This window comes from Ciconia boyciana, chromosome 6 (assembly GCF_034638445.1).
Source record: "Ciconia boyciana chromosome 6, ASM3463844v1, whole genome shotgun sequence".
NCBI classification, from domain to species: domain Eukaryota; kingdom Metazoa; phylum Chordata; class Aves; order Ciconiiformes; family Ciconiidae; genus Ciconia; species Ciconia boyciana.
Genome location: NC_132939.1, coordinates 56,080,760 through 56,107,829, shown reverse-complemented (window position 1 = coordinate 56,107,829; position 27,070 = coordinate 56,080,760). Strand labels below are relative to the sequence as shown.

General features: G+C 37.1%; 2 protein-coding genes across 10 annotated transcripts in view; both read right to left on the bottom strand.

The window, feature by feature from the left end:
• Positions 1-9,251, bottom strand: part of PAPOLA (poly(A) polymerase alpha) — a 45,871-nt gene extending 36,620 nt beyond the window's left edge. For 4 of the 8 annotated variants that reach the window (XR_012042939.1, XM_072863926.1, XM_072863927.1 and 1 more), the window contains exon 1: positions 8,947-9,249. Coding sequence is in view for 7 of the 8 variants with exons in the window: in XM_072863926.1 (XP_072720027.1) it covers positions 8,947-8,954 (8 nt within the window). In the remaining variant the exon portion in view is untranslated. Of the gene's footprint in view, positions 1-8,946 lie in introns of all 8 variants that reach the window. The other 4 variants (XM_072863928.1, XM_072863929.1, XM_072863933.1 and 1 more) reach the window with 2 other exon arrangements.
• An 871-nt stretch (positions 9,252-10,122) lies between these two features.
• Positions 10,123-27,070, bottom strand: part of AK7 (adenylate kinase 7) — a 28,932-nt gene continuing 11,984 nt past the window's right edge. The window contains exons 9-18 of one of the 2 annotated variants that reach the window (XM_072863934.1): positions 26,834-26,911; positions 25,954-26,103; positions 24,301-24,429; positions 23,856-23,997; positions 22,229-22,357; positions 21,140-21,208; positions 18,998-19,195; positions 15,509-15,729; positions 12,656-12,814; positions 10,123-11,448 (exon numbers count right to left, since the gene is read on the bottom strand). In XM_072863934.1, coding sequence (XP_072720035.1) covers positions 11,410-11,448; positions 12,656-12,814; positions 15,509-15,729; positions 18,998-19,195; positions 21,140-21,208; positions 22,229-22,357; positions 23,856-23,997; positions 24,301-24,429; positions 25,954-26,103; positions 26,834-26,911 — 1,314 coding nt within the window. In that variant the 3' untranslated portion in view covers positions 10,123-11,409. The remainder of the gene's footprint in view (positions 11,449-12,655; positions 12,815-15,508; positions 15,730-18,997; positions 19,196-21,139; positions 21,209-22,228; positions 22,358-23,855; positions 23,998-24,300; positions 24,430-25,953; positions 26,104-26,833; positions 26,912-27,070) is intronic. The other variant, XM_072863935.1, reaches the window with a different exon arrangement.

The window sequence follows — 27,070 nt, the reverse complement described above, 5'->3', positions numbered from 1 at the left end:
CTCCCTTTCAAAGGGATAAAGTAATGTTTTGTTTAATACCAAATGTGTAACTAATATTTTTAATTCAGATTATGCATTAATATCTTTTTTCCTGAATTCAATTATTCATTCTACTAGGACAAAAGCTTTGTCATCTGTTTGGTCTCCTTCAACTTCCATAGAGATAAAGTCTAAGGAAAAGAGAATCCTCCATGTCAAAAATTCAAGCTGACAGCCTATGTGAAAGTCCCATTCTTGGCAAGCATAACATTCCCCTGTATATTGCTGTATTATCAGTCCTTCATGTTTATACATGTTATATACTATTTCTATCATACAAAACAAGAAACAAATACATAGTTAGCCTGAAAAATTATGTGTGGAAAAACTACAGTACAACTTCACTTTTACTTCCATAATCCGTTGTAGTCATCTCCTCAGGATTTCATTCCTCATTTCCATGAAGACCAAGAATTAAAAAAGAACATCTTAATTTACAATTAACAAAAGGAATCGACAAAACCCAATATAATTTTCCACAAGTTAAACCCATTTAAAACTATTCTATAATTTGTTTGAAATCAAGAATTCAGTCACAATGCAAGTTTCTCACAAAGCAAGTTCTAGCACATTTGTCCCTTTGCTTGTTAGCAAAAGGAAAAAAAGCAAAGCAGGAAAAAAAACACTAAAAAACTGTACATTTTAAAAAACCAATCCCCAAGTAATCATGTCTAGGAACATTATTTGACATTGCTTCCTTCAGCTAAGAGGTGTTAATCACCTAATGAAGAATTTGGTAGCAGCTGAACAAATCACACAGACCTTAGGACTTTGTGTGTGAATGCAAACATTAAAAAAAAAATAAAAGCTGTCCAGATGAATTATATGAAACAGTAACTCAAATTAAGGACAAAGGAAGACATTAAAACATTTTTTCTCTTTTAAAAAAAAAATATTTAGGAATGTTAACACAAATAGTAGCTTCAGCCACTTAGTTGCTACTAAAAAAAGCAGTCAGAAAACAAAAGGTCTCAATACATAAGCATCCTTTGGATATTATGAATATTTTTACTTCTACCACAAAGCAGGTAGTTGAATTTGAACTACAATTTCTCCCCTTTTGCCAACTGTTAATTTGAAAAAATAAATTTGCCTTTCAGTTTAAGACTTTGCCAGTTTATTTTTACAGGTTTTTAAAGCACTCATCTAAAGCAATCAATATTTTAGTTTTGTGTAACAATTTCCTGATGGTCTGACTGTAATTTTCACCCATCCATAACTAGAAACTGTATCCAATTCAACAGATATTAGACATCATTGAAAGGGCTGACAAGACACGGCCTGGCATACGCTGTGACTAGATTTCAAAAAAAAAAGACTTAATGTCACCCAGACCCAGATTCAGTGAAGCAGACTCCTGAAGTCAGTAATGCTGACTGAGCCCTCTGTCTTCCACCTGCTTGTAAGGGCCATGCTTCACCATCTTTCACCTTGCCCCCAAAATTACAACACATAAAAACCAACCAAACATCAGATCACTTCCCTGATCTAGTTTACAGCATAACCCTGGCAGTGCAATGTGCAGGTCTGTCTTCACAAAACACCATGTTGACATGACTTAAAACAGTATTACCTCCAACCCCTGCAGGACCATCAGAGCATGGTCATAGGGCACGAAATAAGCTTTGAAATTGTTCACTAAAACAACAGCTTTAAACAACCTACTAAGTCCATCACCTGATACACATCTTTGGGAACTGATACACAAAAACAGCTACAGTTTTTACAGTTGCTGCCTTTATATTCATGTATTTTATAAGAATGAAAGAAGCACGTTGTCAACAGCACAGGAACTTCCTACACAAATGTTTCACCTGTATTTGAAGGTTGAGGAGTTAATAAGAGCACTTTCACTGGGATGGTATGTAACAATTCTCAGCACAGCTGCCTTCTAGAAGATTTTACAACTCCAGAAGATACAATGAAGCTTACATTTTAACATGTATTAGTATTGAAGAGAATATAGGTTATTTCCAGCTAAAAACATTTAAATTGAAGCTCAACTGTTTACCCCTGCTGAAGTTAAGACTACTGTAAGGTTTCTGTAGCACATCAAAAGATTACAGAAGCGCCTTTGTAAAATGACAAAAAAAGGTATTTGGCAAGAAAGTTTGTTAAACTCATTCAAGGATGCAATAAACTAACTAGCACTAGGTAACCCATGTTCATTCCTTTAAATGACAGCAAGTCATGAAAGTTACTATAAAACAAACAAGAGTAAAGGCATATCCTCTGCCCTCTCCCTACCTTCCACAAAACCAAGAAACTTCAAATAAAGCATTTGCTAGCTGCTTTTTAAATGTAAAAGTTTATTTCTCAGTGATAATTTACTTAAATGCTCATTTTTTCAACTTTAATGTTGTATATACACATTACATTTTAGCCAGAAAATGCTAATGATCAATACTCTTAGACTTATCTTTGACTTTTTACTAAAACCATGAAGGTCACAATCCAATATCTTCACTCTTGAAAAGACATATGGACATTCTAGTTATCACCTGTGACATGTCATGATATATAATTTTTGGAATCCCTTAGTTTAAACTACCAAATTTATTCAAAGAGAAGGGACAGGTCAATGCCAACCTTCTATCTGAGAGGATTAGGGAAGTTAAGGCCTTGGGGGGTGGGGGTGGTATGTCAAATCTGCTAGTCATTGAAGTTAAGCATTAACAAAAAACAAAGAGTATTAAACAGCAACAAAAAGTCCCATCCCAGCTACTCAGCGGCAGATTTGGCAGACCTTGTCAAGGTCTCAACTCAACTCAAAGCATGTTTAGGCTTTGTTTGGTTTTTTTTAAAAAACAAAAGACAAAGTGTTTCTTTTTAACATCACAAAGAAAATTAAGATACAGTTTGGGGCTTTTTTGTTTATTTGTTTCTCGTCAACCACACATACACATGAAGATCTTGCTCTCGCTCTACCTGTCAATAGCAGAAATATAAAATAAAGTTGCAGAAAATGATGCAGAGTCAAATTTAACATGCTATTGTTGCTCTGATTTGACCTGAATTTTTGAAGAGCATATGCTGGCAGTTTAAGCCATCTGCAAATTGGGCAACAGCTACAGTGGTTTAATTCTAAAGTGTTATGATCCAATATTTCCTATTCAAATATTAATTAATCTCATCTCTCAGAGAAATGCACATGTACTTTTTCCCCATATAAAAACACAAACACACACAGAGTTCTAGTCTGTACTAAGCCGACAGCAAGTACAGCTAAACTACTTTTTCTTCAGAACCCAAAGTTTTGGTAGGCAGTATCTTCTGAAATTGATATCAATAGCTACTGAACTAAAAAGAACAAACCCTGGTAATATAGCCACTGCTAAAACCATTTCACAACAGAGTACAGAAGTGGAAAGAAAAAGAACAAGTAAAGCTTGTAAGAGGCTGTACACCTTTAAACTTCAAATGGAAGTTTACACATTATTCAAGGTAGAGGGAGGAAGATTGTGAGATAAGGGGGGAAAAAAAACACACAACAACAACAACAAAACTTTCCAATGCATCTTTTAAAGACCAGGTTACACCGTGAACACACATCCACATAAACTGAAAATAGACTTAGAGCAAATACAGTTGTATCTATACAACACTGCCCCATACATAACTAAGAGTTAGATACAAATTTGAAGTACTGTACTACTGTTTTCTTTTACAACACTGGAATCTTCCTCCATCCTCAGAAGAAACAAGAATCACATCACGAACTTCTTTTTCAAGCATGCTTTGTATTTAACCCTCCTCCCATCCCCACTTGAAAACCCTGTCGTTCTACCTACTTTTTCCTCTTCACTCCTGGTATTCTACCCCAGTTCTACTGGTAATACTTTTATCGTGTTATTCCAGTTAAGATTTTATGCTTATCACAAACACAATACAGTTGCAATCAGCACCGCATTATCTAAACATCATACTTCTGAAATTTGGGATGCTTCACAGAAATTAAAGACAACACAAACATCTGAAATCTTAAAAACAGATGCCCTAATATTCAACAAATTATAACAGTTTGAATCCCATGTAAGTTTAAAACTCATCTCTGATCCACTCTGAAACAGATCTTAACCACCCAAAACCTAACTCATCTAAATGTGCGCCAAGTGCTTCCAAAAATCCCTTCCAGCTTTTGCCACAAGTCTTATAACCCCTTTCATATAGCACTAAACCTCAGCTGAGGATTAAGGTTGTCCAGACAGATACGCACAGTAAGGCCAGCGCTGGTGAACCAAGAGAAACCGTGGGCTGTTAAGCGTCTTAAAATAGTGCCAGCAAGCCACAGAACGTTAACTTTAAGCTTTTAACTTCAGTCAGGACCTTTGGCTCATTCAGTCTTGCCTCCAGATACCAAGACAAAATACACAACTTAAGGAATCTCAATGACTATCCTCTCTTCTCTATTTGCCTCTACTGATTACTCAGTAAAATTCAGTCTTATTTACTGATGCAAGACACCCAAGTCAGATTCCTGAAGCAATACTGGTGATCACACCATCTGGTCAATCAGTTGGAGCTAAATTCACAAAGCTCAAGCTCCACTGTGTCAGATTTCAGAGGAAGTGTTTTGACGGGTTTTGTTTGCTTGTTTTAAAGTCTCCTCCAGCAAGGACTGACTTGGGCAATTTCAGATGAAAATTTCTGGCTTAACGCTAATGCCATCGTGCCATGCAACATTTCAGAAATCTAGGCAGGAAATCTTAAAGTCTGTGCAAATCAGCTACCAGGGAACATATGTTTTAAATGGTTAAGACAATCCAGCTGTCCTTCCTGAACAAAAGTTTTTGCAGTATCTAGCAGAAAATTGCTGGATCATTTAGAACATGAATTAAGTTCATGGTCTGTACTCAACTGTCAGTATGAGATGTTTCAGATACCTGAAACAGATTTGAACATGGGTATCGGAGCAATGACAGGCAACAGACCTATGGAAGAAGAAACTCAGCTATGGTAAAAGAAAGAATATTCATACGCATTCTGCTAACCTTTGATTCAATCCTGAGTTCTTTCTGGCTCTTCCATTTGTACAGAAGAATAGTGAAGGCAGCGTGTCCAAACACACACCCATCCACAACATTCTTACTAACAACAGTTTCAGAAGAAGTTTCTCAAGTTTAAACAAAAGACATTTCTACTGAACTCTGCAGGCAGCACTTGAACCAAAAATGAGGTCTATTGCTATTTCAGAGACAAAAAACTCCAGAGGTAGCAATTTAAGAAATTCAGTAAAGTTGAATCAAGAGATATCAGGAAGTATCAAACCAAGAACTAGGAATCCCATGAAGGGTTTCACTGTAAGAGATAAATTTGTCTCAGCGGTGAAATCTGCTCAGTCCAAAATAACTAGGTTTCCAAGTTCTGTGCAGTAGCTCCATGTTAACAGGTATAAACTCAAGTCTTTTTTGGAGTGACATTAGAAGACTAAAAGCTATTACAAAACCACATATACTTGCCATCCAGTTCATCTGTACTACATCTAACAAATTAATCCTCAGTATAGATTTTTATATTAATTTCTTCTTGATTAATAAAGCTATCACTTTAAATTAAGGCAACTGCTCTTCTAGAGTAGGTCCTGTACTTTGCAAAGGTAGGAATAATTTAATTCCTTCCATAACAGTCTATAAAAACCTGAGCTCCCTCTGTTCAGAAACATACTATTTATCCACTCCCAATCAGTACAAGGTATTTTAAATATAGTGTTGCAGTACTTCTGGCATACAAGTTGATAGTCACTAATTAAAAGTCAAGAAAACAATTACTCTGCATATGTCTAAAGCAAAGTTCAGTGAAAGAAAACATATAAAAAGTCTTACTTCAGAAGTGAGAATAAGCTTGACTGTCTACAATGAAGACTGAAAAAAAAATTAATGACATTACAAAACTTTAATATGGAAGTTACCAACAATAGTTAAAATTTATAGCACTTATGGCACTTTCAAGTGTTCAGATATGTGACTGAATGCACTTTCCCACTTCTGGTTAAAAAAAAAAAGTAGTCTTTTGCAATGGTTTCAGCAGATACGGAAGTTCAGCAAAGAAGCTTTAAGTGCAATAATATCAGTAGCTTAACAAGAAACAGATTCATGGTGCTAGTTCTCTATTTGGAGGGTCAGAAAGGCCCAAGTTACCTAAAAAGAATACATCATCAATCCTCATAAACATAGCTGCTGCTTCACTGAGTCAGTAGGCTTTCTGCATAAAACCTAGCCCTAACTGAAACATATGAACAGCTTAGTGAGCTTCATTTCTCCCTAGCATCTTACATTTCAGATAATGCACAGGAACATTTAGTGGACCTAACAGTCCACTAAAATGTATCTTTATAATAGGGGAAATATTCACCTTTGTTTCTAATCAGCTTTTTTTGAACAATTTAAAGAGTTTTCCCTCATGTAGCTGCTATCTCTTCACACAAGAGATTACTAAGAATCGTAACAAAAAGTCACATAAATTCCTAGGATAAATTTAGGTGGTTTTCTTTAAAACATTAAAAGCCTTCTGAAAATGCCAGCTATCAGCAGAACCTGAGTTTCCTCTCTTACTACTGACGTGCCTTGTACATAAATAATTTGCTTGTTTTTGTAGTTTTGTACCATACTGCTAAGAGAAATACACGTGCATACACACAGTGCAGTATCAACAATGCTGTACACCTCTTGAGAACTCTGAACTAATGCTTTTCAAGTAACAAGTGATGACAATCTCTGGTTGTATGGGAGATCAGCTCTGACTAGACCTGTCAATTGTAAACACCACCCTAAAAAATGAAGTTTAAAGGATGTCTTGAAAGGTCAGGACAAAAAAAAAAGTGTTTGTCATCCTGAAAGTTTGGCAGTGGCACAGGGTTGTTCTACTCTCTCTCAAAAAGATTATAATCCAAAAGCATGAAAGCATCAACTAGAAAGAATTATACACAAAAGGAACTTCCTAAGTTTAGAGAAAAAAAACCCGTGAGCTTAAGTCAGAGGTATCACTTCATAAACTCAAGAATTAACATTACTAGCATTGCAACTTACTATCATTACAATGTTCACTTTGAAATCTTAACTGAATAATACAAAGTCAATTGTTCCAAACATGCAAATGACAGAACAAACGCAGAATCTGAGAAAGCTTTGCTTTTTCTAACTAAAATAAACCTCCTGTATTAGTGAAGTTGCCAATTGACATTTATACTGAAAACAGCAATATATTAGTGCAAATAAAATTACGTAATGTTAGTTAAGAGTTTCTAGTTAAAGTATCATAAACACCTACATTAAGAAAAATGATCAAGTCATCCCAAACTTGTCGAAGTTGAAGATCGCTATTATTACAACTCATAGAAGTAGCCCAAACTTTAAAATGTTGTTATTAAGCATTTGGAATTTATGTAGTCACAACAAAATAAACTAAGAATGAAAGCAGGCAGAACACCCTCCCATTTTCCTGAGGCCAAAAAGCCTAGCCAACTTCAAAGCTGGTTTCTGGTAATTTTTCATTGCCATAATGAACATGTGCAAAACTTATCTATAAAGACATTGCAGCCTCATTATACAAGCATTAGAAACTACTTGGTATAACCATTTTCCTTTCTGCATTCACCCACTGTTTTTCCTGCCATAAACTCTTTCAGTTAAGTTTGTCTCGTGTTATCTACCCCACGACTAACTTAGTAGTATTTTAGACTGAATAAAACAAGCACAACAGGCAAGCACGGTTATTCCTCACATAAAGTTTACACATTTAAAACAATAGTGAATAATCCCAAATAATAATAGTGAAACAATAGTGAATAATCGCAAATTCTTTATATTTCTCCTTCAATGGCAAAAAAAAGAAAAACAAAAAACCACGAACCTAGCATATAAACATGCCTTATTCTTAAAAGCCATTTGACCACCTCCCCATCGCTGGTTCCCTCAACTTATACAGGCTAATGAAATACTAACATTATGGACTACGGAACTGAGAAGCAGGAAGTCTTGTCGTCAACTCGGAGCCGTCAAAACGTCAGCGAGCAAAAAAAAAAGAAAAAAAAACCACCCAAAAAGCAGGGGGTGGGGTGAAGGAAATCGGCGAAGAAACTGGGACGAAATTATGTCCCACTTCGTTACTCATGACTACCAGCAGGGTTACAGCACGGCAGGTCCAAAGCACAAGGCCCACTTTTTCAGTGAGAAAGCCCCCGGCCTCCCGGCGGCGGAATGGCGGGGGGGGCGAGGGACCGCCCGCCGCTGCTGCCGGCCAGGGGGCGCTGCCGGCACGGGCCGGCACCGAGCTCCCCGCAGCGGCTTGGCACTTCGGGGTCGCCGAGGACCGGCTGCATTTTGCAAGGACAGCGGGCTCAGCTCGGGCCGCCTGTTCGAACCAGGGCCTGCGTCTCTCCTGCCCCCGGAACGGGGAAAAACCCTTCGCGCGGCTACTGGGGGAGAGGCTTTGTCGGGACCCTTGAGAGAAAAAGAGCTTCATCTTTCGCGGCCGCGGCGAGAAGAGGATAAGCATGCGGCACTTCGCCACTTCATATGGCCTGCGGGTCGAAGAGGGCCACCTCAAATATCCGCCCCGCGGCCGCCCGGCCCCGCGCTCTTGCCGCTATGAGATCGCGAAGGAGAGGACGACGACAACAACAACGTAAAAGCCACATCAGCATCTCCTTCGGGACTCACAGCGATAGGGGGGACAAGAAAGCAAGCAAGCAGCTCCTCGCGGGCTGGGCGGAGAGCGGCGGATCCACAGCCCTCACACTGCGGCACCGGAAGAGCCCAGGACTGGAGGGGGGACAGGAGAGAGGGGGAAGGGCGAGAGCCAGCAGAAAGAGCCCGAGCGGGCAGGGGAACACGGGGCGCTACGAGGAGCGCGCTGAGTAAGGGGCGGCAAAACACCGGCCTTTAACACTCCGCGAGCTTTCCAACTTACAACGGCATCGTCTCTCCGGCCCCTCCTCCTCCTCCTCCGCCGCCGCCGCCACCACCACCACCACCGCGTCGTCCCCTTCTCCCTCCTCCTCTTCTTCTTCTTCGTCCTCCCCCACCACTGCCGCCTCCGGACCGGTCACTCGTCCCGCCAGGAAGCGGGAATCGTGACCATGGTACAGGCCGGGGTCAGGCCGTAGAGGGAGGAGAAAGCCGTTCGCTAGGCCCGGCCGCCGCCGCTTCACTTTCCTCTTCCCCTCCGGCCTTCTAACATGGCGCCCAGGCGCTACCACAGCAACGTTCTAGACCGGGGGGGGGCCTGACGCAGCGGCGCGGCCACCCCCGCACGCCGCGCACGCTAGCTCGCCCGCGCATGCTCAGGCGGCCGCGAGGCCGAAGGGCATCCTGGGGGCTGTAGTTCTGGAGGGGTGAGCCGGAGTTTGAAAACAAAGCGCTAACGGCTGCGAGGCGGCGCGTGCGCGCGGCGGCCGGCTCCGGCGCTGCCGGGTTCACGCCGGGCGAGGCCGGAGGCGACCGGGCTGTCCCGGCAGGGGCGGTGGAGCTGAGCTGGCCGGGGAGGGGCCGTGGCCCGGCGCCGTCGGGAAGGGCTCTGCGCAGCTGACGGTGTGCCGGGGCACCGGGGGGTTCCGAGCGAGGGAAAGCGCGGACTTCCATTGCCATGGAAACAAACGCGGCGGGACCGCCCTCGCGTTACCCCACCAGCCGCCCAGAGGGTCCTGAGATCGGCCCGCCCCGGGCTGCTCCCGCCGCCGGCTGGTGGCCCCGGCCCCGGACCGGCGGCCGGCGGGCTAGGTGCCGGGAGTCGCCGGGGAGCGGGGCGGCCGCGGCCGGCGCTGCCCCCTGCTTGGGGGATGGAGGGCGCCGCGGCAGCCCCGGGGAAGGCACGGCGGGGTTTGTAACCGGCTCACACGGGCCGAGCGCCACCCGCTTGGGGCCCCGCTCTGTTCCTCTGGAAAAGGCAGGCTTTCAGTTCAAAGCTAGTTCTGCGAGTGTCTTTTCTTCGTACCTACCTGCATCGGGCCTGTTTTCTTTTTTATGCCCCACACAGAGCAAAGGGATCCTTTTCTAATAAGTGTTTTTGAAGCTCTGCCTATAATAGACTGCATAAATCTCAGAAAATTTTAGAGAAAATCACACTCGTTACAGATCAGCTCAAAACTTTATTCTTAGAAAGTAAATGTATTGCAGCAACTCTACACAAAAAACAAAACCTGTTTTATCTCCTTTTTAGTGTTCTATTTTCATCTTTACTCTGAAAAATAGGACTCAAACTAAAAATTTCTCTAAAATTACCAATTATTTCATCTTCAACTGCCTCACATGATAAATGGTAACTTGGACTGGCAGCATATAGGACATTTAGCTCCCAAAGAAATCTGTTTCTTTAGAGTAGGAGGTGATGGTTCTGAACTCTGTTCCTGGCTATCATCATTGACTTGGCAGTGTGACTCTGTGAAAACAGATGAAATAAGACTGTTTCTCTATAAAAAATATTAATATATCTGAATAAGAACATTGAGCATGAATACATCTAAAATTCTAATACTAAAAGTAATAGATAATATAAGTGTAAAATGTTTCTATATCACCATTCTTTCAGTTCTTCCTTTTCTTCCCTCCTTGTCCCAAACAGTCCTTGCTTTCTGTTTTGACAAAATCCTGTATTTGTTTTACACCAAATATGCTCTCAGTTTCAGCTCAGTCAGCATAGATATTGACAGTTTCTGTGAGAGGTATATGAAGTCAGTAAAAAAAGGAATGACAGCCACATGCTGAAAAGTCTAGGTTCTTCAAGAACCTATAAAGAACATGTATCAAATATTGAATGATGAAGAGAATTAAATGAGAACTACACCCATTTGTTTGATATCAAATAAAATCCCAGGTTTTATGACATAGCTACACTGGGAAACTGTTTATCCAGTCAGTCTTCAGTGCAGCACAAGAAGACTATGTTGTGTGACTTTTTGCCTGTTGGTAGCTAGAAGGGGAAAAAAGAGAGTTTGCTGCTTCTATTTAATTCCATTTTCAGTGAAAATGCCTTTTTTTTTTTTTTTTTTAGAAAATTTTTTCCTCAGGCTAGCTGCCTACATCCACTATGGATCAGGACAAGAATATATTGCTTAAATAGAATGTGTAACTGAAAAAAATCCAGGAAGAAAATTTTGGAGAGAGAACAGATTCTTATGGTTCACAGTTTCAAATAGACATATGAAATACAGATGCATAAAAGTATTAATATGTGCAGTAAATGGTACTTTTGTAGAAGGAATATTAAAAACCCAATACAACATAGTAACAAAGTATAAGAAATAAAAATGGAGATTACATGATAAACCTGAACAAAAATAATTTCAGAAACTAAGTATTTTTATTTAAAATGCATTAGGAATGTTCTCCCTTTCTACTTCACAATTTCGACAGCTGTTAGGATTTAATGTTTATCTCATTCGATATCAGGACTGTTCTTGAAGAGGTATTCAGCCTATAAACAGAAGAGTTTCAAAGTTACACTTATTTTCAAGTCTCCAATTTTAAAATTTACACAAAATAACAAAAATATAGTGGATAACATTGCTTTAAACAAAATCACAGAAAGTATTAAACAGCTCTAAAATATAATTTCTGGCAGGTATGTCAGAAAAACCTCTTCCCCACAAATACCATCCAAAATACCATCCGCCTCATTCCCCCTCTTGGTAGCAGTCACCCCATCTCTACTACCATGGGCAAGAGAAGGAAGTGAGCTATTTATGACAGTATTTGTCACTCCATGGAAAAGCTTAGGGAGTACCCTAGGGCTTGATTTCTGGACCCAGAAGAGTCGATAGTACAGATATTTAAAAGTTATGCAGTTAGTAGGGAAGATCTCAAGCTCGTACAGCTAGACATAGTTGTCAATCACGAGTAAGTAAAAAGGTTAAAACAATTAAACATTCCTTAGTGCCTGAAGTGGCACGCAACACTGATGCTTTCATTTTAAGCTTTTGATTGGTTGATAAAATGTTTCTTCTCATTAAAACAGTGATAGCTTGTTAATAACTTTCTTAGGACGTGCAGGAAGAACAGCAGTACAGCAATAACTTTACAGCATCTGAATCCTTGTCTGAATGCAATGCTGACCCTGCTTTCAGCCGAAAGTTGAACTAGATGACTTCTTGAGGTCCTTTGCAACTGGAATTATTCTCTGAATATTTTATAGGATTTACTCATTAATTTATCTGTGTATTGTAAAGGGAACTACTGAAGAACGTTCATTCATCATTACAGTAACGTGTTGTGTTGTGCCTAGAGGGGTGTAAGCAGGATGGAGGTTGATGTCCCCCTTTCTGCAGGCCTGTATGTCACAGCAGAATTGGCAGGCTACATAAGACGTGCAGAGTGCACAGACCAAAGAGAAACGGATTCTGGTAGTGATTCTTGTCCTGGTACTGTTTAGCAAAGCTGGATTACGCCCTTACTTGATACACATAAAGATCAATTGACCCCATAAAGAGTAGTTGCTGGGTTTTTAGTTTTCACAATAATTACTGCTTGCCAGAATTGCAGGTACTATCCGTTAATTAATTGTTATTATGACAGTGGGGAAAAAGAATTTAAGTCCTTATGTTAACAGAGATTCTTTGGGTCTACGTGAATATTTTCATGAAGCTTTTTCAAACATATTTAAGAAAAAAATGTAATCACCTTACCAGAAAATCGACTGGATCATCTGGCCTGATCCTACAGCATTCATTTATCCCTTGCATAAGTGTTGGCATGACATTCTTCATTAAATAGTTTCGTAGTGGAATGGACTGAGCCTCCAATAACTCTTGTTCTTGTCTTTTCACTTCCTCCAGATGTTTATTCTACAAATAATGAACAAAATTGTAAAGAATAAGGTTTATAGCATCTACCAAATAGCACTTGGCTAATAATAATGGTGGCCTAGAGAAAGAAATAGTGTTAGAAGCTGTGGACAGAACTTCAAAACTCACAACTTGGCAGGAAAAACTATGAACTGCTTATTAAGTTTAGAGCATGTGGCACACTGAGGACAAAGAATTGAACACGATGAAAACTGAAATAATTGTCTTAGTAAAATTGTTTTATTTTTCTCTCTTTAACACCTTATTCTGTTTAGTATTATTCTGAGGTTTATTCTGAAGTCTTCTAGTTCTTCTAGTGGTCCTGTTTCCATAAGATATTTGGCAAAATGGTTGGAATACACTGGATCACTTGAAAAATTAGTACTGTTTCAAATGCAGATGATTTCTTGAGCGTTCTTTGAACTGCAGGGGAAGGAGAATATTTTTACTCAGAAGAGAGCCCTGACTCTAAATAACTGTAAATTGTGTTGGGGTTTTGTGTTTGTTTGGTTTGGGTTTGGCTTCTTTGCTTTGTTTTGTTTTTATTTAATTTATGTCAGTTTTCGAGGGGGGATTGATGTAAGGGCCATAAAGGCCTTGTGAAGCAAGATACTTTCTGTCTAAACAACGCATGCCTTGCTAACGACTGTGCCCTTGAAGAGGAACTAAAAGGCTGATAAAAGAGGAACATCCTGCCCTAGAAGGCGCCGAAGGCTGGGGGAGTGCCGCAGAAACACGAGGTCAGGAAAAAACTGCGGTAACTGGGGGAAAGGTAAAGGCGGCAGGGGGAGATCGCGACCACCGACTCAATACAAGCCTGGAGAGACTCGGCCCCCCACGCCTGCAAGAGCACGCGTGCTCATTTACCCAGAGCTAACCAATGCTCAACGCAGTAGTAATTACTAACCAACATAAAGTTAGGCGGGTTTTGCTCATCATGTAACAAGACAAATAGGCGGCAGCTCTTTAGTAGAGCGTGCTAGCTTTGGGGAATGACCACTTAGCACCCATCTGTGTGCAAACGTGCAACAAAAATACCTCTGCTCTGTGTGTATGTCGGCGTCTGGCACACCGGGTAAGCGACCCCACGCTTGCGGGATAACAGGATGAGTTAAATAAACTGAAACCACGGGGTAAACATCTGTTTACACCAGCTAAATTTAGTCTTGAATTCAGGTTAAATCAAACACAATGATTGCACTCAGAAGGTAGAGGGGTGGGGAAGTAAAGCGGCTGCGAGTTTTTCTTTCTTCCGTTTAATAGCATGCATACTTGCAGTAGTTTTAGCCAGAAGATGACTCAAAATCATTTTTATTCTTCTCCTCTCATTTTCTTCATCAGTACCCTGAGTCATATCTAGATACAGCAAGCAGATGATGCTCTGCTGCTTTTCTATACTCAAGGCATAACACAAAAGCAGTGTTCGGATAAAACCGATATACCAATATCTGGAAAAAATATTTGCCTTATTCACTCACTCCAGGAGTGCTATTGAAGAAATCCTGTAAGTGGTCTTTGGTCCCTACTCAGAGGCAGCAGCTAATCTACCGTCTCAAGAGCAAAGGAATAGTTGCTTAGATTTTCTGAGCATCTGCCTATTTAAAAGGATAAACTTAAGCACACATTTTATTTAAACACTTACTTTAGCTTTGAATAATGCACAGTTTGCTCTCTTGAAAGTTAGATAGCTTCGGACTGAATATAGCTAAAAATGTGTTAACTACCCTTACTAATCTTTTAGACAAGTTTACAGAGTACAAAATGCTATTTAATGTTGAATGAAGCTGTAAATAAGCATAGAGATAACAAAGAAAACCTATTTACAAGCCAGCATCAGAGCAATGTAAATGCTTCTTTAAAAGTGAGTAATTTCAGGATGGGCATTCAAATGTAAGAAAAAGATTTCTCTGTGGAATGATCGGTTTGTTTTTAAATAGCTCTAGAAGACGACAAAAGAACTGCCTTCTGGTGAAACAACCTGACTTTGGGTGTGAACAAGAACATTCTTATAGTATGCATTTCAGGTTATTTACCTAAAATGTCCTTAGGTGTGGCAAAGTAAATAAGGAAAAAGCATCTTGTGCAAATCCTGTGAGGTCAGGTAACCTAAATACCAAGTATTTATTAAAGTATTAGCAAACAAAAAGCATCCTTCAGACTGCATCAGGTAGTCCTCGCTGAACTGAGGACTGAGCTCTCAAAGGTGTTTCTCTTGCAGGCTCAGAAACCTTTCTGCAATGCAGACTACAATATTAATCAGTGTTAAGTTAAAAATCTTCTTTGAAAGGCATGATAATTAAGACTTGCTCAGCTGCTTAGAAGTAAAGTGAGCAAAATGCAAAAGTCCTAGAAGACTGGTTATGGAAAACACCATCGATTATAGTAGATATTTATAAATGGTAAAATAAAAGAGCTACAGCACAGCAACAAGAAGAGTATAATAAAAGTATTTTAAAGACATGCTGTTACCAACGTGCAAAAAAAATGCTATGTCGGTAATCAAAAAGAGAGTATACTCTTTAGGTTGCGCCTCAAAATGCACTGTGAAGATAGTCTAACCCAGATCTAAAGTATGATGTAAGGAACTAGAGAACTTACACCACACTTTCCAAGTGTATTTACATAACAGATTGTTGGAAGCCATGTAAAACATATATAGTAGTAATGGTTTCCCAAAAATATGTATTAACCTACCCACTCTTCCCAATTTGCCATCCTTTCAGCCCTTTCCTCAGCTTCTTTACGCTCTCGTTCAGCTTTTTCTTGAGCTTCTTTGACAAGGCGCTCCTCAGCTGCTTTGCGTTCCAAATTCTCCTTTTCTTCATCTGTCAAACCATAATTCCGAGGTTCCCCAACTTCTTTGATGATCTCTTTTACAATAAATCTGTTCTCAGGATCTTCAAATTTGGCTACATCTTTTAAACGATACAAGAGAGAACTCTTCAAGGCTTTTGTCAATTATCAGTAGACATCAGTAAATAACTGCAAGACCTAAAAAATATATAGTGTTCACACTGTTTGAATTTTCAAGTATAAGATGTTGTTTGCAGTTGCTTATAAATGTCAATTTTTTGCTACAGAGAAGGAAGTTTTCTACATTTGATTTTCTTTACTAGTTTCAGTTAAAACAGTTTGTCTTTTTAAGATTATGTAAGGGAGAAATGTATTAAAATAATTTTTACAACTATTCTGTTTAGTAGTTGCAGCTTGCCTAAGTTTTAAAACTTGAAAATGAGGTCATTCAACTATCAGAAATGTTCCTGTCACCAATCTTATGTCAACTTATCCAGATGTATAAAACCATCAACTTCTGACCCTGTCTCCCCCACAGGTTACACAATAGGTTGTTAGGATTTGGCAACAAACTCCAAAGTTTTCACTCATACAGATTTACAAACACACAGACCTATCTCTAGTTGAACTCTTACTGTGTTATATCTACAGAACAAATCTGTAGCTTCATGTAGGAGCATGGAGATCGAGCAAGACCACCTCTTTCATTTCATGCCTTCTCCCTTTTAATTGCTGGAGGCTACTTGCGTATTAAACTTGTAAAAAAAGAAGGAAAAGAAAAAACACAGAAAAATTATGACTGTCTCTGGGGCTTTCTGGGCTGTGTATGAATTCAGTGCGGGAAGACATCTGGCAGAAAGGGTATAGAAATGCACGTGGAAAAGAAAAGTGGGCATTTCAGGTATTCAGAGAATACAGAGATAAAGGGCTTGTTCAGTGGTAAGGGATTGGAGATGTAAAGGCACAAAAATGGGTAAGGAGAGCAAGCAGAGGAAGCAGAGGAAAAACCAGAACAACTAGAATACAGAATTTAGATGAGAATCCAGTACTCCCTACTCCACAGTCCTCGCTTTATGAAGTTATTTTGAAAGCCATTGGCAATGCATGCTTCCCATTTCTTTCTAATCACTAATTCAGACAGAAGATAGCTGTCCAATTCTAACACCATTATTCCAAGAGTTTAAGTGTTTGTGATTTGGACCCGAAGTCCAAAGTCTGCTTATAAATTGAGAAGAAAGCTAACATAATTCTACATGATAAAATTTCTTTTACAGCTTCTTCTTTCAAAAAAATCAGGAATTACATTCCTGAAGTATTCCAAATTAGAAGAATAATACATTTTCTATGTCAAGCAGTCCATTGTTTTGGCTATTTTAGCTGCACCTGGATATACAAATTACAGTGCAAACCACTTTTCTAGTCATTTAAAGTATAGCTAAGAACTCTCACAGCATTGAATCTGAGGTCTCAAAGACTGCATTTTTTTCTTAGATGGACAAGCAAGATTACAATGCAAATATTACAGAAGTCATAATTAACTGCATTTATCCTCAAAAATAAATACCCTTTAAATAAAAAATTATGTTAGCACTGATGCTAATTGAGAGGAAAGATCATCAGAAAAGGAGTTCATAAATTAAGATCTTCAAAGGAAATTGCTGTTATAACTTTAACATGCTTTTTTGTAGATGATCTAACACGCCTGTGTCACCATCCCCAATTTGCAGATGAGAAAAACAAGACACAATATAACCAACTTGCAGACTTCATGCAGTGAGTCACTGCAGCAAAGTAGGGTTTCCAGAATCTTGAAGCCCACTCCTTTGTACTAATCATATTTCAGACTCAGAAAAAATAATAAACATAAAAGCAATTCATAAAGCCATGTTATGATTTTCTAAAATTAAGGTGGAAGAAAGATTTGATTAATTTGAGTCAATATTTAACAAATCAAGCACAATTTTTTAAACCATTCCCCACTAAATTCCTTCAGAATATGACTGAGAAAGCAGTTGGCTCTCTGCTTAAATCAGTTCTATGGATCTGGTAAACTAACTGGAACATCAGCTAGAATGGAGGAGTATTTGCAGAGCTGAAGGTTCCTCACTGAAGTTATCTTTGTAATCTGTCCGTACCCCTTTACAACAGAAACCTATATGCTTGCATACTTCGGTGGGTAACAATCAGTGATGTGAATATAGGTAAAGAGGCAGTTCCTGAGATAAACAGGACCCAAAGATGATGCTCCTTTGAAGATGAGAATCAATACTATGAACTGAATGTGAAAATCATCTGGAAGTCACTGAATGTCACAGCTGTGATACCTCAATAATTAAAATTAGTAGCCCCGTGAGTTTCCTTATTTGGAATGGACTAGAGTTTAAGAGTAATCTTTGGGCATAATTCTTAGCAGAAAGCACTGCAATTCTTAGCAGAAAGCACTGCAATATTCCATCAGACCTTAATATTTACCATTTCTTACATTTACTTTCTGTAGCAGAATTATCTCTATTCTAAAACGATTATACTAACACACCATTTTTTGCCACTGCTACACTTCCTAACAACACATGTATGGTATTATTCTCAAGATGATCTCCATGATTGACATTAAATAAAAAAAAAACTTAGGAAATCAATTATGACTGAGGCTGTTCAACAATTAACTTCTCATAACTCATCTCAAATGGGCATTCCAAATATCAGCTATTTGATTTTATTTGCAGGGCTTTCCCCTTGTTCTTTCTCTTCTCCCTCCCCCCCCCCTATTTTTCTTAAGAATGCTGTCGCCCTGATCTCACTGTTTTTGCATAATCAGATTATAGTAATCTTCTCAAGATTTCCCAGTGACCACAATTTTCTAGACAGTGTGCAGGGAAGACAAATTTGCTCACATACATGTATGGTGCAAAACAGGTTCAGTCCTAGCCTTCCACCTTTAATTTCTAATAATTTTCTTTCATGCTTCATCATTTACAGATTACCCATATATTGTCATGGCATCTGAGGATAAGTCCAAAGAAAAAATATAAACAACTATAGTATTGAAAGTCCATGAAAATATACTATTACACCAATCTGGAATGATGCCAGTGCAGAGGTCTGTAACCTAAGTCAGAAAATTATTTTGATCATTTAGCTTACAAAAACAATCAGTTAAAACCCTTATTTTTTAAAACAGGTTAACTATACAAGAACAATTCAGAATCCTTATGAGTATACAGATATTTTTGCAGGTATATAATTAAATGCTTGTTGTATCTGTATTCTGCAATGTTAATTAAAAATATTGTTTATATATGTACACTTATATGATCTTCACAAGTGTTAAATTTGTAACAACAAAAAATTTTGATTCATATTTTATCTACTAATTTTATTATTTCATACCAACAAACTGAGGATGTATTTCAAGTTCATCAAAATAGTTGAGAACAGTCTTATCATCTGTGTTTAACTCTCTGAAGAGATTCAGAGAATGTAGGAACCGGTCCTGGGTGTAATGAGTTCCAGCAACAATTCTCTCTGGCAGATTTATTATTCTGTTTATAAGGAATTCATCAGATGCGGTCAAAGAAATAACGAATTCTGTGAAGAAGAACATATCATCAGTGCCTATATATTACTGTTTTTCCTGTTTCTTACCTATTTTGTGTTAATAATAAATTTTAAACCACAATTGAACAAATAAACATAATTGAACAGATGTGAATTATATATATCTTTATAGAGAATTTAATTATCAAATACTTATATTCAACTTCTCCAGTTAGAGCAATCCAACAATATTGAAACATGTCTGTAAAGAAGCTACATACTCTAATTTCACCAAATTCTTTCTTAGCACTATCCACAAGCTATTCTTGCAATAGGCAGTACAAAAATCTTAAGAACAGCAATGCAGTGTAGTCCAAATTTTCTGAGAAAGCTATCATACAACCAATACATGTAATAAGTATAGGAGGAAAAAAAATTCTTATGAATAGTGCATCCAAAGCAGGAAGTAACACTGGAAAATTTAACAACTCATTTGTTTGTCAAGTCATCAAAAGCCATCACCCTGTATTGTGATTTTTAATCTCACAAATAAAGGTGTATCTGCTGAATTAAAGTAAATTAAAAAAAAAAAATCGAATAGTACATTAAAGATACTATACCACCACATGCCATAAAATCTAGTGTCAATGTTATTTTAGTACTACTGGTAGACAAAAAACACCAGAAATCTTTCAAGGGTCCATAAAAAATCCTGTCACCTTTCTTCATTTCAGAAGTCTCATATTTGTAGTTTCATTAGGCTGAATCTTGCAGTATTTTATTAACACAACAATCAATTTGTATTTATTAAATATGACTTCATATAATTTATCACAACATATTCTGATATTTCTATTAATATAATTACTCAATACTACTGAAACCTGTTCATTTAACAAAGTCAGGAAGTAATTTTTCTGACATCAGAGAGAAATTTGCAGAATCAAGCACAGACACACCCCCCTGCCGGCTTCCCCCTCTCTCCCCCCCAAAAAAACCTCAAAAACCCCAAAAACAAACCCAAGAAAACCTCCCCAAACCAACAAAAATCCTTTCTGGACCATTCTGTTTTCTAAAACAAGTTTCCTCTGAGGTTGAGAAGGTATCTTCTTAAAACAGATCCCATGCCTGAGGTCCTGGTTATGGGAGAGAAAGTGGTAGTTCTCCAGCCCATCATAATTCATTTACATTTCCTCTTTGGAAATGAAGGATAAAAGTGGTTTTGTTTATGAATAACAGAAATTATTTACTTCAGAAATCAGCAATTCATAAGTGGTTACAAACTTGGTAGAAGTCTGCTTTTTGAATCAAACCTTTGTCCCCTTCATGTAAGTGCAAGGACTAAGGAATTTTTCAGAAAGTTCTGAACTCTCTTCACTTCCACTGAAGGCAGTAAATTATCATTACTGAAACACTAAGCATTTGAGATATTTAACCTTTATACTATCTAACTGGATACATCTTGTAATGCAAAATATGCGAAATATATTGTTTGAATGTAATCAGAACTTCCAAAGAAATCAAGAATAGCGAAAACACCAGGATGAAGCCATTTCTGCACAGATGAAAACCACTCTGTTTTAATTCCCAACTTAACCGATGCATTAAAATGAATTTGGTAACATCTTTCAAGATATCACACTAAAGATAAACTTACTTTATTTAATATGCCAAATTCAGGAGCTTATGTTAATTCCATTAATAGCTGCTGTAATCCCAACAAAGGCAGCCACTACTATTGTTATCAGTCAACAGTTGATGGCATTTTCACAAAAAGAAAAAAAATAAAGAATAAAACACCCACAAACTGAACCAAAACCTTTCTTTTGATTAATTGTTCACTTTCAAATAAGAGGGCAGCAGCATTACATGAATTAGATATTTACTTTATGTTAAATTAAATATGAACAGATGGAGTGATATTTTAGACTTCTCGTTGGTGGAAGCAGTACTTGAAAACTCCTGTTTATTTAAAAAGAAATCTGTCAAACTTACCAGGTGTGATTAATTTATCACATTTAGGTATTTTGCCTTTAATTTCTTCTTCTTCATCTTCACTTTCCACTAAAACAAAAATAAGAAACGACTGACATTTTCATTTGAAGCAACAATATCATTGTATTTGCTAAAACTGTGCCCAGTACAAACACAGGCTTGCCTATATTCAAATTATACTAATTGTTGGAAATCAATCTAACCTGGACAGCAGTTGAGAGAATTCAGTAAGCTATTCGTGTTGCCAGCCACCACAGAGTTCTACCTTAGGACACTAACAGTTGTTTGCCTATACAGCGGAAGTATGCACATGCATACACAGTTTTAAAATGTGTCAGTACTGCTGTCCTGACCCTGGCCTCTCCTCCTGCCAAGTACATTATTCTGCCAGAAACAGAGGCAGGGCTCAGAACAGTGAGTAGAAATGTTTTACAGCAGTATGGTTAAAATGGTTTCTGCCACTAAGTGTCTGCTATTCTGAATAATCAGTAAAACTGCCTGAGGAGCATCAGCTAAACATGATAATTTACAGCTCAGCATATTAACCTGAACAAAACTGTATTTTGTTTTCCTTCAAACCTCATGATATAATTTACATATGGAGATGATTCTCGGTCTTAATGCATGGGCAGTGCTTGCTCATAATTTGAAATGTATGTTGCAGAGCTCCCCTGAAGTCATATCTACTGTAGCTGATCTAATATACCCACTCTAATCTGGCTCACAAAACATGTATTGGTGCACTGGCTGGATCCCCTCATTAAGCAGTCCTTAAATATTATGAAGAAATTCTGCCTTAGAGCTTGCTTGAGGGGAGTAGACCAACACAGAACAAGAAAGCATCCTCCTTATTTGTTCATTTACTTAGTACTTTGCCAGCAAAGATAGTCTGAAAACTATCTTGTGCTTAAATTAAATAAGGTGCATTACAATCCTTCTTACATTTTAAGCATCATGTGAAAACAACTTTGTTTTGCGTCCTGCACTGCAGTCATTACAGTGCTGATGCACTTCAACTACTATGGCACTGACAACGATAATGATAAAGACAATATTAGCAGCAATAAAAACAAAAGCAGCAGTACTTACAATTAAAAAGATCTTTTGCCTGGTCATAGGTCTCCGGGAACCCATCTAAAACATATCCCTGATTCCTACAAGGCATAGATTTGAGCTTATCCTTCACAAATTTAACAACATACTGATCATCTAGATGACCTAAGACACAAAGAAGGTTAATAGGTACCTAGTTTATGGAAGAGAGATATCTGAAATTATTTTACTAACATTAATTCATTTATCAGAGAAACTTCTATTTAGACCCCCAAAAATTTATGTATTTTGAGTTACTATTTGTATAGTACTTGTTGTCAGCAATCTATGGAATATAAATGTGTAGCTATAAAATAAAATCACGTTTGTGTTTACAAGGATATAAAGATTAGAACTTTAAGGATAGTAAACATGAATTAAGGTTTTTTTAGAATAATGCAATCAGATTTTAATAGAAGCAGCAAAGAAATATTTAGAGAAAAAACATAACAAAACAATAATTTTTCATTTATAATTAACAGTAAGACTTAAAGATAGTATTGCAAAACAAACGTGAAATAGGTTTTAAACAGTTCATTTTCAGAATAATAGATTGAGATATGAAGTGGTTTATTAACTGGGCCTACATTGTTGAGTAAATACGTAGGAGTAAAAAGTTTGATTTGACCTGATTTTTTGTCCTTTTGCAGCCATTGACTCCAGTTTGCTACTTTATTTTGCTTTGACTTTTAAAAGTCTTAAAAATTTATAAACCATCGTAATCATAAAAGTATGCTACTATTTTAAAAGGCATTATTATTTTAAACAACAAAGCAAGGCATGCAGAAGAGATGCTGCCATAGATCTCATTACTGAAGCTTTTGGGTGCGTTACAAGTTCATTGCTTTGCAGATACACAAGGTCCAAATCAGATAAACCTTTAGTGATAGAATGTATTTTTAAGGGGGCTTGCTTTATACTGCATGGAAAATGTTAAGCACTAAGTCAAAAAGTACATGACTTTATTCATATCTAGATGATAATTACTACTTTTCAGTTAGGTTCATAAAAATTGCCCTTTTTCAATCTGCAGACTTTAAAATTCTTTACAGGCTTCAGTAAATACTATTTACTTTTCAGAAATGGCCAAAATGAGGTAAAAGATACTTAAAAAAACCCACAATCTCATATGACAGTGTGCTAATTCTTTTTCTTGCTAGAATAGTTTTCTTCTTTGAAAATTTAATAAAGATATGCTTCACTAACTTTTTATTTTATATTATATAAATTATGTTCCCTGTTCTAAGAAGAAAACACGACGTTTTTAAAAAAATCTGGCCAAGAATCTAATGCTTCTGAGTACACCGTTGTTACTTGATATATCAACTTACAGGGTAAAAAGAACGATATAAAATGTATAAAGAAGTAGAAAGATGGAACTTTTACAATTAAAAAAGCACAACAGTATTTAAAAATGTATCACTTTTGATATACGAGGTATATAATGTATAATGTAAAACATCGTATTTGATTTTTAAATAAGGTACATACAAATGGACAGGGCATGATTCTTGCTTTTAATAGGATGTAAAAGTTCTAAAGCACCAATTTACTTCCTGATTTTCCATTTGCATAGGGTTGCACTAGTTACCTAAATCCCATCTTAATAGTTTGTATTTCCTACCTGCATTCTGCTCCATGCTTTCTTTTATTCTAGCTAATAACTCATGTGCTGCTTCTACATTTTTACCCTCCTCCTCTTTGTCTTCTTCTCCCTCTTCTCCCACAGTGTCAGAGTCCAGTTCTTTAGGAGCCACAATTTTCTCCTGAAGACAAGATTGGAAATATAAATAGGCTCAGAAATTCCATAGCCAAATTTTTTATACACAGATGTAATAAAAGAAAAAAAAAACCCCCAACAATTAATTTCATGTATGCTCCTGGACAGTGAGATACTGAGCAACCTTCAGTCTCTAAAAAGAGTTCAGTGCATCCCTCAGAGGTGATCAGTATGTCAAAAGATATTTCCATTCTAAAATAATGGAATTATAACTATTTTTTAAATGATGCCAAACATTTTACAGTCACAGAAATTAAAATAATAGCAATATTAGAAAATAGCAACACACCAGATTTGCTATTGTTTCAGAAATCACATCATTTATCTTAATGTGATGTAGCTTGTAGTGTCTGCAGAGCTCTTCAGCAATGGTAGATTTGCCAGCCCCAGGAGGACCATGAATGCAAACTTTGAGAGGCTGGCAAAAAAAGATAAAGATATAACATCATTGAAACAATATGGATATTTTTATGTAAAAGGAACAATCTTTTTACTATGACTAATAGGAAATAACAATTATTATAATTAAAACTGAAAATATATTTTAGTTTTATTCATTTATTTATTTCTTGCTGAATATCTCCTATATAATCCACAGGTTTTGAGTAACACAGTTACTTAATTTAAATGTACAATTTTACCATTGGAGAAAAAGCGCGCTTCTATTTAATAGACTCACAGATGAACTTATAGTGGCACTATTAGTGCCTGCATGATCAAAAGAGACTAAACACAACCTCATAGATAGGATGCAGTGTATTTTGGAATGAGGTGGCAGATATCTATGAGGAAATAGACCTATTGCTCTATTTCCCAACTGAGGTAGAGTTGCTGTCATCACAATGGTTATTTTGACCTCAAAAATTTCAGATCCATCACAATCTTAAGATCCATCACAATCTCACACTATTGATTTCTCATTTCAGCCTACCTAGCCCATGGATGAGTAAGTGTAATTAAGATTCCAGTATACACTTATTAAATATATTATGCAACAAACTCAAAATCATACATCATTAACTGCCTATCTTAATTCAATAAATCTGACAGTGCAAACTCTGCAAATTTAATAGAGTAATGACAGGGACAGAGGTCTAGCTAGCCTTCCCTCTCCTTGCTGTTAGCTAGCCTTCCCTCTCCTTGCCACTTGGTATTTCTAGATTTTGTACTGAATTTTTTTAATTACATGCATACGTACTCCGATGCAGTAGTTTAACCCAAACACAGATCTGATAATTCTTTCGGAGGTATGCAGGGGCTTTTAACAAGTTGTATTTTGTTTTACACCTCCTGAACTCTTGTTCAAAGTTTGAACTAGATTTAGAAATGCTGAACAGCTTTATCATACCAATCAATACCTGAATGTATGCAAGCATTTTTCTGCACCTTTCAATAACCTTCCCTATACATTTGAATACATAAGTTCTAAATATTAAGCTAACACAGGAAACAGCAAAGTTGCTGAGTACATTACACAATAGAGCAGGGTAAAATGAAAGCTACATTGCAATTGAATATCCTGGCTCACTAAATATAATGAAGGACACAAAATACTCACCTAACTACTGACTATTATAAAAAAATTTAAATAAAAGATACACTTACTACGTTCTTGAAGCAAAATATACCAGGAATGCCATATATTGCATACAGAAACAAGTTTCAGAACAGCAGCTTCTCCATCACGAAGCTTATTTGCATTTACAGGGTTTCAGTTTTAGGCATATAAGAAATAAAACTTAATGATTATTGGTTTAATTAATATTCCCTCTTTTTTAATTTCTTCAATTTAATTTTCAGTTTTTATGTTCACTTATTTTCCATCTAAATCAGTCTTCCATGTATTTTTACTTAAAGAAATTAAAGCTTGTGTTTATATAACCATTTCTATTGGGAAAAAAAAGAAAGGCGCACTTTAAAATAGCGTACACCAAACCATTACCAGTAATCCTCGACTTTGCTTGTATTCCTTGACGATTTCTTCAATGTTCTCCACCAGTCCTCCCTGAGCAACCCACTTAATGTTGAAAGTCTCTTTCAGAAACATAGATTCCATTCGCAGGTTCACAAGCAACATATCCAAATGCATTTGCTGAGGGAGCAAAGTTACATTTATTTATAGACTTAAGCTATGCAAGTTAAAAGAACACTGTTAGCTTAAACTAGAGACAAGAATGGAGGGGTGAGAATAGAAGGAATTAAAGCATAGGGAAAGAAGGTTTGCGCACAAAGCAAAACAGACATTTTAAGCTTTTGAAAAATATAAACATTTACAATGTATATTTGTATTTGAGTATTCTCATGAGCTATTAGAACATTAAACAATCATTCTGTACATTACAAAGGTTTAATATAATTGCAGGGAATAACCTCTTTAATAAATTTATCAAGTACCATCTTAAAACTACCAGGGTTGTAATTTGTTTATTTCTCCTATGAACAGTTTATTCCAGATAAATAGATTAATACAACATAATTCATGAATGGTGTGTTCATCAGCCTTAGCAGCACCTCATTATTAACTTTTTTTGTTATTTTTATCATTTTGTGTAGGTTTTGTTAGAGTGCTCCAGTATGCTCAGTGCAGCAGTGACATCAGTGTTCCACTGCTTTTCTAAATGAGGCTAACTCCTCAAAATAGTCTGTTCTATGATGGTTAAATTTGTTTGTTTTCTAAATTTAAACTTACTGTATATATTTTTAGGCATGTTTTAGGGTTAAATTTTTCTGGTAAAATAAAAAAAAGAATTACATATTTAATGATATTAACTTCTAAGTTTACATCCTTTCTTTAAGTAATAAAGGGGAAAAAAAGTACTAACTGTTAACTCTTTGCTCAGGAATGCATTTTCTTTTGGAATCTTCTCAATTTTTCCCGGTCCAACATTTTTACTGATACACTATCAAGAAAAAAAAAAAAAAATACACTTATCAAACCAGATTCTTAGGAAAAATTGTACAGGATTTCTGCGGATAAAATATGTGCTTTAAATTTTATGTTACATTATACCTGAAACAGTACACTGATTTGAAATAGACAGATCAAAGAACAGTATATT